General features: G+C 41.7%; 2 protein-coding genes and 1 non-coding gene across 5 annotated transcripts in view; 2 read left to right on the forward strand and 1 right to left on the reverse strand.

Annotated features, from left to right (window-relative positions):
* Nucleotides 1–220: 220 nt before the first annotated feature.
* Trnav-aac (transfer RNA valine (anticodon AAC)) lies at nt 221–293 on the reverse strand. The gene has a single exon. It is a non-coding gene; the product is annotated as a tRNA-Val (tRNA).
* A 618-nt stretch (nt 294–911) lies between these two features.
* Nucleotides 912–1,167, forward strand: LOC109673980 (large ribosomal subunit protein eL39-like). The gene has a single exon (XM_074059366.1). It carries the CDS (start codon nt 954–956, stop codon nt 1,107–1,109), a length of 156 nt encoding a protein of 51 aa, XP_073915467.1. The 5' UTR covers nt 912–953; the 3' UTR covers nt 1,110–1,167.
* A 4,790-nt stretch (nt 1,168–5,957) lies between these two features.
* Nucleotides 5,958–15,585, forward strand: part of Atf7ip2 (activating transcription factor 7 interacting protein 2) — a 48,700-nt gene continuing 39,072 nt past the window's right edge. Inside the window, exons 1-2 of one of the 3 annotated variants that reach the window (XM_074059363.1) lie at nt 5,958–6,062; nt 12,127–12,429. The gene's annotated coding sequence lies outside the window, so the exon portion shown is untranslated. Of the gene's footprint in view, nt 6,063–12,119; nt 12,430–15,585 lie in introns of those variants that run through there. The other 2 variants (XM_074059362.1, XM_074059364.1) reach the window with 2 other exon arrangements.

Below are 15,585 nucleotides of genomic sequence, written 5' to 3' on the forward strand. Positions count from 1 at the left end.
GTCAGTGTGTCCTGTTTTTCTTGCAAGACAGCCTTGCTGAACCTTCCTTCCCCTTGGTTGGGTCCGTGCCTGTCAGCCCAGAGGCCCTTGACAAAGCCGTGCTCATGCCTAGACTACTTCCACTGCCTCAGTCTCCCACAATGCTCAATCACTCAGTTTACTAATCCTGTCTTCTGCTGTGTCCATTCTTCAGGTAAACTCACCTGTTAGATTATTTTTTTAGTGGTACTGGGATTTGAACCCAGAACCTCATGCTTGTTAGGCAGATGCTCTACCACTTGAGCCACTCCACCACCCCTTCTTTTTCTTTTCCTAAGAACTGAGCCTGTTGGTTCTCAGTGTTGAACACTGTGTGTGTGTGTGTGTGTGTGTGTGTGTGTGTGTGTGTGTATTCTTTTTGTTGTTGTTCTGTTTCATGACACAAAGTGCTAACCAGTACCTGAATTCGGCAAGCCCTGTTATGTTTCAGCATCTCACCATTTGTTCAGCCCAACCATGACCTCCTTAGCTCAAATTGATCTCCTGTCTAGCTGGGACTACAGGCATACATCAGTATGCCCCCCTCATGCTGTTATTTTTGTAATGTACAGTTGATGGGTTTTTTTGGTTTTCTTTTTTTGGTGCTGAGGATTAAACCCAGGGTCTTATACATGCTAAGCTTGCCCTCTACCACTAAGCTACACACCCAGCCCTGCAGTTGAGGCTTTCCTAAATACATTCAAATCCTGTACTGATATTTCCTATTATTTTATCTACTGCTTGCCATTTCCCTTTACTTCCTTGAACACATTAGTGAAGTCCTGTGTTTAACCCCAGTGTTTGTTTCATTTGTTGCCCTGTGTTGCTGAGCTATTTTCTGTGGACCATTTCTTTCATCAGCTTGCTTTTGTTTTATGACTAGAATTTTGACTCTCTCCTCTCGTCATTGTGGTGTGCACCCTCCATTCTTCAGCATGTCTTCTCACAAGACTTTCAAGATCAAGCGATTTCTGGCCAAGAAACAAAAGCAAAATCGTCCAATTCCACAGTGGATTCAGATGAAAACTGGTAACAAAATCAGGTACAACTCGAAGAGGAGACACTGGAGGAGAACTAAGCTGGGGCTGTAAGAAATTGCACGTGATGTGGCACACGTGTTATGCTGAGGTACTGTCATCTGACCATATGAAGCTGAAACTGTCCTCACTGCTCTGGACAGTTGGACGTGTTTATTCAGAATGTGATTTTTCTCTTTGTTGCTGTGTTCTGCTGTAGTAAGTTGTTCAGTAATATATGAAACCTTTTGTTTAAAAGAAAAAAAATTGGTTGTGTGCCAGAATGTAATAGAATTTTGTTGTTGTTGCTGTTGTTTTATTTATTCATTTTATTTGCTGGCAATCAAACCCCAGCCAGGTAAATTTATCTACCACTGAGCTACTATAATTCCAGTACTTGGGAAGCTGAGGCAGGAGAGTTGTGAGATGGAAACCAGCGTACGCTATACAGTGAGAACCTGACTCAAAAAACAGACATATAAAAAAAATTGATGCTATGGTGTTGAGTCTGAAATGTGCTGGGAAGGCTAGTAAGCTGGAAAGTCAAAATATCTATATTACAATTTTCAGGCAGAATTTCTTCTACTCTGGGACACCTGTTTTTGACCTTATGGTCTTGAATTACCTGGATAAGGCTCACACACATGGTTGAGGATAAAATTACTTGATAAATATCAGTCACATTTACAAAACACCTTCACAGTAATATCTAGTCTCATGTTTGGCCAAACAACTGGGCACCATAGTCTTGCCAAATTAACATACTATCACAATGATCATACTTAAATATATACTGAAAATAAAAGTATTTCCATCCTACAATGTGAATTAATTGGTGATTATGTTTGTAATATCTCCTGCTATAAATTCCAGTTCTATTTTGATGATGCTGGTGGAAATTATACAATAAAAGATACGTTGAAAGCTCTCTGAATGAATTCACTTTTACTTCATGAACTTTTTTATTGAGCACTCATTATGTGTTAGATAATAGAAACATATAATATAGGTCCTGAGACAATGGTGGTGATTACATTTGTGATAGTAGCTGTAAATTTTTATTAAGAACTTACTATGGGTCAGGCATTCTTTCCAGTATCTTTCACCCATATGATTTCACACAGCACCTAAAAGATGAGTTACAGCTCTTGAGATGCTCATAAGACATTTAGGAGGCTGAGGCCAGGAGGATTGTGACTTAGAGGCAAGCCTTGGCTATGTGATGAGTTCCTGTCTCAAAAATAAATAAGGAACAAACATGTATTTAGCAATTACCTGGATTTAGTCCATATAATTCAATCCATACAATCATTCTAACGATTTACTTTTTAGTGTGTCACACTTTACAGTGGAATGGGAGTCATGAAGATGCCTATCAGTTAAGGTTTAAACCAAAAATAAGCCTCTCCTTGCTGGGGATTTGCTCAGTGATACAGTGCTTGCCTGACCTGCACAAGGCAGTGGGCTCGATCCCAGTACCACTCAGGTGTTTCAAATCTCATACCATTTAGTAGAGGGAATTAGGTGCTTATAGCTTTGGAAGGGCCGGGTAGCTCTTGTCATACTGATTTTCATTTGTGCCCCTGGTTGGGTGGTCCAGAGAACAGGAAGTCTCCTGCAGTTGCTGCTGCTGCCCAGAGGACAGAGTCCACAAAACCTCTGTGTCAGAGCTGCTTATGTGACTGAGGCAATGGCAGGAAAGGGAGACAGAGCCCCAGCAATAGCGACCTCACAGCAGTTACATTCTCTCTTCCCTTTTCTAGGTCTCAGGAAGTGCAGTCCTTACCAAAATGTAAGATTTGCTTTTACAGAACACTGGCAGCAAGGGTGTCTGGGAAATGTTCCCAGGATTTCCCAGAATTCCAGTCTTTAGGAGAATGAGAAGGGTATGGGAATAATTACTTACATTCTTTTTTTTTTTTTTTTTTTTTTTACTATTAACACATTACCACAAACAGAGTGGCTTAAAACAACACGTACATATGCCTGGCATGGTGGTTCACACCTGTAATCCCAACTACTGGTGGTGAGGATGGGGAGGAGCACAGTTGGAGGCCAGCCCAGGCAAAAAGTTAGACTCCCATCTTAATCCATAAGCCATGTGTGGTGCTGAGCACCCGTCATCCCAGCTTCTGGGAGGATCAAGTTTGAGGCTGGCACTGTACAAAAACATGAGACCCTACCTGAAAATAACTAAATCCAAAAAGGTCTAGGGCGTAGCTTAAGTGGTAGAGCACCTGCCTAGCACGTGCGAGGAGGCTGAGTTCAAACCCCAGCACTGCCAAATAATAACACTTGTTATTTCATGGTTCTGTTAGAAGTTCAGTGGTCGCAGCTGAGAACTCTGCTTTGGTTTTCAGAAGGCTGAAATCAAGGCAGTAGCCAGCAAGGCTCGGGGCAGAATCTGCTTCCAGTCTCACTCAGGTTGTTGGCAGAATGAACTTCCTTCTCATGGCTTCTGTGGTCACTTCCATCTACAGGCTAGTGCCCATGTGTCAAGTCCTTCTATGCTTTGAATCTCTATGGATTTCCTTCCTTAAAATTTTCAAACATTTCCTTTGTGTTCCGTGTACCTGACTTGTCCTTTGCCTTAAGGGTTCATGTGATCACATTGTACTCACCGGGAAAACCCAGGCTTATCCACTTTCACCTCAACTGATTAGTAACCTTACTTACATTTACAAAGTCCCATTTGCCATGCAGCCTAACATCATCACAGGACGCCAGGGGACAAAGATGATGGAGTCCAAATTCTGCCGGCATGGTCCTCCTTGGAGGACCAGAAATACTCCAACACAAAAGCCTCAGAGTTTTGCTGAGCTCACTCGTGTGCTCAGCCCAATTTTAAGAACAGCTATCATACATAGAATGTCTACTATGAGTCAAGAAATGCACAAGAAGCTGTGTTTGTTCTGTATTTCTTTTTTGGGGGTGGGGGGCAGCCTGCCCTGACACATTAAAAAAACTGTTAAGACTGCAGACTGACTTGGCAACCAGTAGTTTCCTGAGTCAGGAAAACAATGCTCAGAAGTTTTCTCATCTAGCCACGTTTTCCCTCAGGGTGGGGGTGCAGAGGAAAAAAAAATCCTTTCCCCCAAAGTAGCCTTTGATTCATTATCATAGTAAAATGTGCACCCTTAGAAGGAAACTAAGATGAGTGCTTGAAGAACAGGCACTGGCGGCTCTCCTCCATGTGTGGTGATGTGGGCAGAAAAGGGGGAGCCCATGGAGCCTTCTTCCCAACACTTCCACATGACTTTGCCTGTGCTCCAGCATAAGAATAAAGCTTTTATTTCTGAGTCTTTGTCTCCCACTAATCCTTGTAGCAGAGCTCACAGGACTCATGAGTGTAACAAGATCACTGTGACTGAAAAGTGATCTAACTTGCTCAAGATGAAGTGGCTGATAAGTGACCCATCTGGCTCTGATGACAGGTTGCTCAACCTCAAGCTTAGAAATAAGTGGAGAATACTGCTTGCAACAGACTTCATTAAAATTACATCCAGTAAAGAATCATGATTATTAAAGTGACACACAGCACACCCTATGACCCTAATAGACAGAATACTTGTGAAGGATAGTGGCTCATCTTTGACTGAATTAAGTCCTTACCTGCATGTGTTTTGCTCCCCTACCCCCAGCCCCACGCCATCCCTTTCTTAGCACCCCTGTGTAGATGCTTCACTTACACTCAAAATGGTTCTCCAAGCTGGGCGTGGTGTAGTTCACCTGTAATCCCAGCATTTGGGAGGACTGAAAGTTTGATGCCAGCCTGGGCTACATAGAGGGGTCGGGTCTCAAAAAGCAATTGATCAATAAATAAAAGTAATCTGCAAAAAAAAAATAATCATACCAACATTAGCAATGTCTCACACTTCTGCCAGTTTCCTTAATGTCTGACTTAGGACAGCTGTGTCCTCATTGAATGTGCCTCTGGACAACCATACTGAATACTCAATTAAATTACATGTATCTGTATATTTATGCAGGGCTTTGGGCAGTGGGCTGGCACCGTCCAGGACGGTGTCCCATGACCAACCTGTCCAGCGAGCCAGGACAACCCCAAGGGCCACCATGGAGCTGCAGGCTTACAGCCTGATGCCCCAGGACACCCAGCTAGACTCCCTCTTCTAAATCCGGGGACAATGAGAACTCAGTAATAAAGAACCCTGACAGCTGAGAACCAACCTTTTAATTCAAGTCTGAGCCAGGCACTGGTGGCTCACGCCTGTAATCTTGGGAGACAGAGACCAGGAGGAAGGAGGTTCTAGGTCAAATTGGCAGGTAGTTCTCGAGACCCCATCAACAGAGTAGCCAGAGGAAAATGAGGGCGTCATCTGTAGAGCACCTATTTGTGAGCGCAAAGCCATGAGTTCAAGCCCCAGTGCCACCAAAAAAAAAAAAAAAAAAAAAAAGTCAGGAACCCGCCTGTAATCCTAGCTACTGGGGAGGCAGAGACCAGGAGGGTCGACGTTCGAGGCCAGCCAGAGCTAGCGAGACCCCATCTCGAAAAAACCTAACACAAGAAAGGGCTGATGGAGCGGCTCAAGTGGTAGAGCGCCTGCCTAGCAAGCGTGAGGCCCTGAGTTCAAAACCAGACCCCGGAAAAACAAACTTTGACTCTGTAAACCAATTTTCCGAGAACGAAGTTTGGTAATAATTCGCGAACTAGATTCCAATGTCCCCAAAGCGCCTATTCAGGCGCTGCCCCTCTCCGCTGGGCGGGGACGCCGCGAGGGCTGACGGGAAGAAGCGCTCAGGTGGCGAGCGCAAAGCAAACCGCAAGGCTAGCGAGCGCCCTGCAGACGGCTTCCACTTCCCAGGAGTCTCTTCTCCCCGCCCACTCAAGCCTGCCTCTGATTGGCTGGGCTGCCGTACCTTCACGCTGCCATTGGCTGAGAGTCAGGCGGGGGTGGGAGGAGAGGGATTTACCTCTGCGGGACCGGGCGCGACGGTCCTTTTGTTCCGCGGTTGCGCTCCTAGGACTTTGGGCGGGCGCAGCGTCGGGTGCGGCGCCGCGCTCTCTCGGTAAGTCGGGGCGGGGGACGGTTGGCGCGGCGGGGGACGGTTGGCGCGGCGGCGGACGGTTGGCGCGGCGGCGGCGGGGACGACGCTGAGGGCGGCGCAGGAACCTGGCGGGGCGGCGGCGCGGGGGTCGCGGCCGAGGGGACCGGGCGGCGCGGGAACGAGAGAGTTCTGAAGCTGCGGGCGCGCTCACTTTTGCATGTGCCCAGTGTCCCTGCGGCTTCCTGGCCGTTTCCGTCGTCCGTGTGCGGAAAACGCCCCCGCGGGCCTGGCCGAGTGGCGGGGGAGCCGCAGTTAGGGGCCGGCCGGAGCCGGGTGGGGCCGCCCCCGCCCAAGGCCTTGAGCGGTTGGGCGCTTACGACCGGCGCGTGTCCGAGCGGGCGGCGACCTCGCTGTGCCCCTCTGCTCGGAGCCCCGTGCGCCTAGAAAGCCTGGCTCCTCCGCTGCCCGTCGCTGCGTGGAGCTTCGCACGCGAGCCGCACGCAGCCTCGCGAGGACCGGGAGCCTTCTCCGCGCCTGCGGTGCAGACCCGGGGCAAAGACACATACGGAACCGGGCCGTGAGTTCGAGGCCGGCCGGGGACGTCCGCACGTCCTGCAGCGTGTGCGTGTGTCCGTCCGTGTCCCCGTGTCCATGCTGAGACCCCAAGAAACAGCGCGCAGTGTAGATAAGCCGTGTAGACTTCGTAATGGGAAGTTCAGGTGAGGATGTAACTTCTCGGAAAGGCGTTTTGTGCTCTTTTCTTGACGGTACTGCGCTTTGAGACTTCTACCACTTGAGCCAGACCTCCTGCCTTGGAAGGCATTCATTCTTGAGGAGGTGGTTTTTAAATTTTACCTTAAAGCAGTGCAGATAGTGGAAAATGGTCAAATGTGACAGTTCTGATAAATTCCGAAAAATGGATAGTAGCTTCATGACAAGCAAAATTTGGGGTAAGAAAGTACGATCGTCAGAAGGGTGGTCTTAATGTACAGTGATGAGAAAATGCTATTTTATGATCTTTTTTTCATTACGATCTTGATTGAAAACTAAAGTGCAGTCATGATGCTTTGGTGCTGAAGAGAATATTATCTGTAACAATAACAGATAGTGATCTATCTAAAACTGAGGTCTGGAGCCAATGGATAGAGTGTAGAAGAGTTAAGTCTTCATCTGTAATTATACTTGTTCCATATTATTGGTGGTGTTTTGGTTCTAGGACTCCCTGCAAATACTAAAATCTGCCAATAGTCAGCTTCCTTATATGAAATCGTGTAGCATTTGCATAAAGCCCATGCACACCCTCCTTTAAGTCATCTCCAGTGTTTATTATGTGACGGCTACATAAGTAGTTGCTTGTTGTTTAGGGAATAATGACAAGTTTGTCAATGTTTAGCACAAACAAATTTTTTTGTGAATATTTCCCATCTGTAGAATCTACAGATAAGAAGGGCCAAGTGTTTCAGAAATGGATAGCTACAGCTAAAATTTGCAGCTCAATAAGTATGAGGGGCTGTGGGCATGGCTCAAGTGATAGAGTTGCCTGCCTAGCAAGCATGAGGCCCTGAGTTCAAACCCTAGTAGTCCCAAAAAGAAAGAGGGGAGAAAAAGAAATGTGGGTGTGAAGCTTAGGCATGGTGCTACATCCCACCAACTGAGAAGGCAGTTGGGAGGACTAGAAGTAGAAGGCCAGTCCAGGCAAAAGTACCAGTGGGATTCCATGTCAAAAACAAAAATACAGGGCTGGTGGAGTGGATCAAGTGGTAGAGCACCTACCTAGCAATTGTGAGACTGTCTTCAAACCTCAGTACTGCCAAAAAAAATTAACAGGAATTGTTCTGAACATGTAGATCAAGCTATCTAATGAAAAAAAATGAAAAGATGCAAGCTCAGAATCAGTGTTCCACTCTTTTTTTATATATTTGGTGGGAATAGGGTTTGAACTCAGGGTTTCATGCTTGTAGAGCAGGTGCTCTACCACTTGAGCCACACTTCCAATCCATTTTGCTCTGGTTATTTTGGAGATGGGGTCTCAAGAACTGTGATCCTGATCTCAGCCTCCAGAGTAGCTAGGTTTATAAGTGTGAGCCACAGGTGCCTGGTAGTGGTCCACTCTCAGTAATTCTGTGTTCATGAACAGCATAATTAAGAAATTCAATCTCATTGACATACATATATAATCACCCTGTAATGTTCAAATACATATTCATATGCAGCTTATATAAAATTGACCATTTTTATGTAGCCTCAACAGATACTACAAGATTGAAATCACACATAGGTTATTCTCTGATAACAGTGAAATAAAGCAAACTTCTAATAAAGTACAACTAGGAACACTTCAATTGCTTGAAAACTAATTACTTTATTTCCAAATAATCCACTGATCAAAGAAGAAACTAGTGCAAATTAGAAAATACATTGAACAAATTGATAATTAAGATAGGATTTATCAAAATTTATGGCTTCAACTAATGAAGAGAAAAATCTTTAAAATTACAGGTGTAAATACAAAGTTTAAGAAAGGAGAAAATTAAAAGATCCAGATTTTTATCTCAATCTGGAATAAGAACAGCAAGTCAAAACCAAAGTGGAAGGAAATAATTATGATGCCTGTAAATAATGATAAAATGGAATACTACATGCAAGCTAGCAAAGCAAAGAGTAAGGGTTTTAAAAATGTTGATAAACTTGCTACATTTCTAACAAGAATTATCAAGGGAAAAGAGAAAAACAACTACAGTAGCAAAGAAAGATGGGCAGCACTACAGGTTGTAAATTAATTAGAGAATATTATGAAGAACTGGTGACAAATCTGAAACGGAAGAAAATAAAATTGACACAAAAGGATATAGAAAATATGAGTGATCTTACATCTTTCAAAATTCAATTGCAATGAAAAACCTTTTTCACAAAGTTAATTCTGCAGTTATGCTACTGTTTAAGGAAAAATGAGTACCATTAAGTACATGACAAACTTCAGAAACTAGAAAAAGATTAAATTTGCTGTATCAGGGCCAGCATAATTTTGATATTAAAACCTGATGCAGGGGCTGGTTGTGGAGACTCGTGTGTAAATCCTAGCTGCTCAGGAGGCCATAAACAGGAGGAATGATGTGGTGTTCAAGGCCAGCCCAGGCAGGTAGAAAGATCCCATCTCCACTGATAAAAAAACGGCATGGTGGCACCTGTCATCCCAGATAGGTGGAAAACAGGAGGATTGCATCTAGGCAAGCCAGGCATAAAAGCAGGATCCTGATCAAAAAATAACCAAGCCAAGAAGACTGGTGATGTTGCTCAAGTGGTAGAGCACATGCCTACCAAGCACAAGGCCCCAAATTCAAACCTCAGTGCTGCCCCCTCCAAAAAAGTGACACAGATACTGTCATAGGAAATCTAGAAGACTTGTTTGATTTAATGAATGAATTTAATGAAGTAGTCAAAGATGTGATCATTAAAAAAGCACTGTTTCTATGCAATTTAATTTAGTTTAAAAGTGACATAATTTTTGGAGCATTAAAAAATATACCCAGGGCAATAAAAGAATAGGGAAAAAAACAGGATATATAAAACAAATGGTATGGGCTGGCAGAGTGGCTCAAGTGGTAGCGCGCCTGCCTGACAAGCCCGAGGTCCCGAGTTCAAACCCCAGTACCACCAAAAAAAAAATGGTATAATTGGAGACATACATCCAACTATCAATAATAATAAATATGAATGTATTGAACAGTCTAGTCAAATAGTTCAGAATGCACACTGAAGGAAAGAAACAACATTTAGCTGTATACTCTCTGATGGGAGCATATTTTGTATTGCAAGATAGGAAAATTTCAAGTAAAAGCATAGAAAAAAATGTATCATCTAAACATCAGCCATTAGAAAGCTAGAGTGGCCATACTAATATCAGATAAAATAGACATAAAAACTTTTATTAGAGATATAAAGAGGGACATTTTGTATTGATGAGAGGCAGTCTCTCAGGAAGACATCACAATGATATGTGCGCCTGTTACAGCACCCAAATATATAAGGCAACTATTTACAGAATTGGAGAAATACACAATTTAATGATAATAACTGGAGGTTTCAGTCCACCATTTTCACAATGGATAGAAAACTAGCCAGATCAGCAAGCAGGAGAAGACTTGACTAACACTGTAAGTCAACTAGATTTAAGAGCAGCATCTTTTGAAGACTCTACCCATCAACAGCAGAATAAATACATTTTTAATTTTTGGAGACAGGTTCTCTCTTTGTAGTGTACCCTGGCCTTGAATTCATGTTACAGTTGTGTGCTACCACACCTGGCACAATATATGCTATTAAATATACATAAATCATGCTAGGCCATAGAATAAACCAACAAACTTAAAAAGGATTTAAATAATAAAAAGTACATTATATCTGATCACTAGAGATGTAACTCAATGCAGAGTGCTTGCCTAGCACATACAAGGTCCTGGGTTCAATCCGCAGCACCTTCCCCCACCCAAAAGTACATTATCTGACCACAGTGGAACAATGTGGGAAATCCATACCAAAACAAAATGTGAGAAGCCACAAATTTGTGGAAATCCACATACTCCTAACTCTCCCAACAAAGAACTCATTCGGGAAATTAGAAAACACTTCTGAAATGAATGAAAATGAAGACAGCATGCCAAGTCTTTTGAGGGTACATTCCTTGGGAGAAAATTACTGTTAATAAATGCCTGTGTTACAAAAGAAGAAACATCTCAAGCCAATAACCTAATCTTTCGCCTTAAGAAACTACAAATAGGAGAGGAAACCACCTTAACTCAATAGACTGAAAGTAAAATAAAGATTAGAACAAAAATTGATAAAATAGATAAGAAAAAATGACAAAAATATTAAACCAAAAGTTGTTTTGGAGAAACATCAATGAAATTGGCAATCATTTTGTTAGATCAAGGGAAATAAAGGGGGTAGAAAATTCAAATTATCTAAATAAGAAATGAATGAGGGGGCTGACTTTTAGAAGATAAAAACTAGAGAATGTTCTAATTGTTAGGCAAACAGACATTCCTAAAATGACAAAAGCTATCAGAACTGACTCAAAAGAAAGAAAAATCTGAGCAAGGGAAGAAATTGAATTAGGACACAAAAGCCTAAAGTCAAATGGCCTTATCTATGAATTCTATGCTTTTTTTTGGGAGGCAAGGTCTCACTATAAATAGTTCACGCTGACTTTGAACTCATGATCTTCCTACTTCAACTGCCTGAGTGCTAACTACAGGTGTGTATCACCGCACCTATCTTCTACTATACGTCTAACAGTACCAACTGTTGACAAATTCTTCCAAGAAATAGAAGGAACACTTCCAAAATTACACTGTGACACTAGTGATTCCAGAAGGAAACTAGGATGTTACAAAAGAAACTACAAAACAATCTCTCTCGTGAATATAGATGGAAAAATCCTAAGAAAATACTAGCAATTTGAGACCAACAACACAGAAAGCGGATCATCATCCCCACAAAGTGGGATTTAGCCCAGGAATGCAAGGTTGGTTTCCCATCCAAGAGTCTATTAATGTAATGTACCATATGAAAAGAGTTAAAAAGTCACAAAATCTTAAGATTTTAAGTGATTTTTTTTTCATTAAAGGAAATTCAATGTCCCTTAATTTAAAAGTTTGGAAAGATATATATGAAAAACCCTCAGATAACATCATACTTTATGATAAAAGATTGGAGATTTTGTGAAGCAGGAACAAGTTGATCACTGTTGCCTCTTCTATTCAACATTCTACCAGATGACAATCAGGACAGTACAGCAAGAAAATGAAAGAAAAGCAGTGAAATTGGAAAGGAAGAAATAGAACTCTGTACATAGATGACATCTAATGTGTACAAAATCTTAAGGAATCTGTAAACTGTTGAAAATAAAAACATTCACCAAAGTTACAGGATACAAGACCAGTGTGCAAAAATGTTTTCCATGTTCAGTTCTCATCTAACAGTGACTCAATTTATAATGTTTTGATTTTGCAGTGAGTTTATTAGAACCTCAATCTAGGTGAAGGAGTATCTGGACTTAAGATTTTTCAACTTTTTTTTTTTTTAGTGGGACTAGAGTGAACACCTGCAAACCATGTGCTCTACTACCTGAACCACCCCTCCAGCCCATATCCACTGGATATTTTGGAGATGGGATCTCACAAACTATTTGCCTGGGCTGGCCTCAAACCAAGATCCTTTCCGTCTCTGCCTCCCACGTCATTAGGATTATAAACATGAGTCACTGGAGTTCTATGCTTTTTCAGCTTTGGCTGTGGGTTTACTGGGTGCATTTTTTTATTTACAGGAACTTTGTAACACCGTTGTAAATTTAGGAGCATCTTTACATCTAATGAAGAGTCCAAAAATGGTATTAAAAAGTGTTTGATTTATATTAATATCAAAAAGAAGTATAAAGCTTACATAAAACTGTAAAATATTCCTGAAAGAAATTAAAGATCTAAGTAAATGGAAAGATATGTTTACAAATCAGAATACTTGATAGGATTAAGGTAGCTATACTCTTATTTTGGAAATTAGCCTCTTGTCAGGTGGATCCTTTTGCAGAGATTGTCTCTGATTATACCAGCTGTCTCTTCACTCTATTGATAGTTCCCTTTGTTTTGCAGAAGTATTTTAATGTCATTCTATTTTCTGGGTTTTTTTGTTACCTGTGCTTTGGGGTCATGTCCAATCCAAGCCAATCTGTGGAACTTTACCTGTGTTTTCTCCTAGTAGTTTTACAGTTTCAAGACTTACATTTAAGATTTAATCCATTGTAAATTGATTTATGTTTATAGAGTGAGATGAGAGCATAATTTCTTTTTGTGTGTGGTTGTTCTCTTTTCCCAGTGCCACTTATTGCACAGTTCTTTTCTTCATTGTGTACTATTGGCAGTTTGTTGAACATCATTTGATTGTAAATGTGTGGGTTCTTTGGGTTCTCTATTCTGTTTCATTTGTTTGTGTATCTTTGTGGCTGCATCATGCTGGTTTGATTACATTGTAGTACATTTTGAAATCAGCTGGTGTGATGACTGCAGCTTTGTTCTTCTTTCCATCCCTAGTCCTGTTCTTTTTGCTTGAAATTGTTTTGGCTGTTCAGGTTCTTCTGTGTTTACACATGAATGATCTGTTTTATTGTATATTTATGACTTTTTTGATAAAGCTTATATTGAATCAGTAAATCATTTTGGATAATAATTTTTACTTTATGTATATAAGTATGTATTTTTGAGACAGGCTCTCACTAGGTAGTCCAGGCTGGCCTTAAACTCTCAATCATCCTGCCTCAGCCTCCTGAGTGCTGGGATCACAGATGTGCAGCACCACTTTCAGAGTATTTTTGGCAGTAATTTTTACACTATTAATTCCAAAATATATATAAAATTGGAATAACTCAATCATTAGAAAACAAATGACCTGATTAAAGAATGGGCAGAGGACGTGAATAGACATTTTTCAGATGAAGACATAAGAATTACCAGCAGATACATGAAAAAGTGCTCAATATCATCAGGGTAATGCAGATGAAAACCACGCAAGATGTCACCTCCTACCTGTTAAAGAAGTGTTGGCAAGCATGTGGCAGAAAGGCAGCCCTGTATACTCTTGGTGGGAATGTGGACTAGTATAGCCATTACAAAAAACAGTATGAAGGTTCCTAAAAAACAAAGTAGAACTACCATATGGTCCAGCAGTCCCACTAATTGCCATGTATCTAAAGGGTTAAAATCATTTTATCAAATGATTTCACTGCACTTTCATGTTCATTGCATCATTATCCACAGTGGCCAAGACATGAAATCAACCTCAGTGTCCATCAACAGATGAGCAGGTTAAAAATGTATATGAGCACAGTGGAATACTGTCATACCTAAAAAAGGAGAAAGCATAGGCTGGGTGTGTTGTCTCATGCCTTAATCCTAGCTATTTGGGCTAGTTTGAGGCCAGCTGAAGCAAAAAGTTCACGAGACCCCTGTCTTAACCAATAAAAAGCTGGACATGATAGCACACACCTGTCATTTCATCTGGACAGGAAGCATGAATATGAGGCTCCCAGTCCAGACTGGCCTCGGCATAAAAACAAGACCCTGTTTGAAGAGTAGCTAAAGCAAACATGGCTCAGGTGTAGAGCAGCTACCTTGCAAGTGCATAACCCTGAGTTCTAACCTCTGTACCACAAAAAAACAAAAACAAGAAAGAAGGCCTCTTGTTTGTGAAAAAAGTGAAGACTCTATAGGAGTTTATATCAACCAAATAAACCAGGCATAGAAAAATAGTGCGTGATCTACCTTATATGTGGACGCTAAAGTCTAATTCATAGGAGCAAACAACAGATTGCTATGAGCAAGGCAGAGGGGGAGAGTTGGATCCTGTGCATCAAAGGATAAATAATTTCAGGAGAAATAAGGTCAACAGCTAGTATCTGTGGCATGAGTCTACAGCATCAGCTAGTCAGGAGGCTGAGGTGGAAGAATCACTTGAGCACATGAGCTTGAGACCAGCCCAGGCAACTGAGGCCCTGTCTTTAAAACAAGAAGAAAAAAAAAACCTACAACATGGTGATTACAACTTCAAAGAATTTAGACCTGGGCCATGGTAGTGTATGCCTGTAATCCCAGCACTTGGTGAGCTGAGACAGGAGGATCATGAATTCAAGCCTAGGCTACACAGGAAAAAGACTGCATACTTGGAGGCAAGGAGGTGTGGCTCAAGCCACATAACGCCTGCTTTGCAAGCATGAAACCCTGAGTTCAAACTTCAGTCCTACAGGAAAAAAAGAAGGAAAAAGAAAAAAAGGATGTGTATTTGGAGAATGATTTCCACGTGGCAATTAATGTTCAAATTCGTAAATAATAAGTGAAAACGTAAATGAAATTTTAAAAAAGATGGCAGTACCACCTACATTATTCTTAAAATGTGACACAATTCTTACTAAAATTGAAGTTGGTTTCTTTGCAGAAATTGCTAATGTGATCCTAAATTTCGTATGTTAATTCAAGGGACCCAGAATACCCAACATAATCTTCAAAACGAAAACAAAGTTGGGGGACTTAAGTATCCTGAACTCAAAACTTACCATACAGCTACCAAGACAGTGTGTCAGTTGTAAAGCATGTACATCACATCTTAATGAAGTCGTTTGTACATATGCATACATTATACTCGCATCTTGCTATGGTTTAAATATGGGTTGCCCCCTCCAAAGCCCATGTTGAAACTGAACTCCCCACTAGGAATGCTGAGGGTTGATAGGGCTGTGGCCTCTAATGCTATAGTGAGGGATTAGTGGGTTAGTGGCCTATCTAAGGGTTGGGTCAGTTTGGCCAGGTCTCTCACGCCTCTGTCTCTTGCTATCCCCTGCATCACCTTATCACCTTCAGATTCTGCCAGAAGCAAGGTCCCTTGACAACTGTGAGTCAAAATAAACCTCTGTGGTTTATGCAGTCTCTGGTATTGTGTCATTTACCAACAGAAAATAGATTAAAGCAGTGTATTAGCTATGAAGTATAATAATACACTG

This window comes from Castor canadensis, chromosome 17 (genome assembly GCF_047511655.1).
Source record: "Castor canadensis chromosome 17, mCasCan1.hap1v2, whole genome shotgun sequence".
NCBI classification, from domain to species: Eukaryota; Metazoa; Chordata; class Mammalia; order Rodentia; family Castoridae; genus Castor; species Castor canadensis.

Bases quoted from the DNA above. Each gene is read 5' to 3' on its own strand.
- LOC109673980 (XM_074059366.1), top strand. From the start codon at position 954: ATGTCTTCTCACAAGACTTTCAAGATCAAGCGATTTCTGGCCAAGAAA.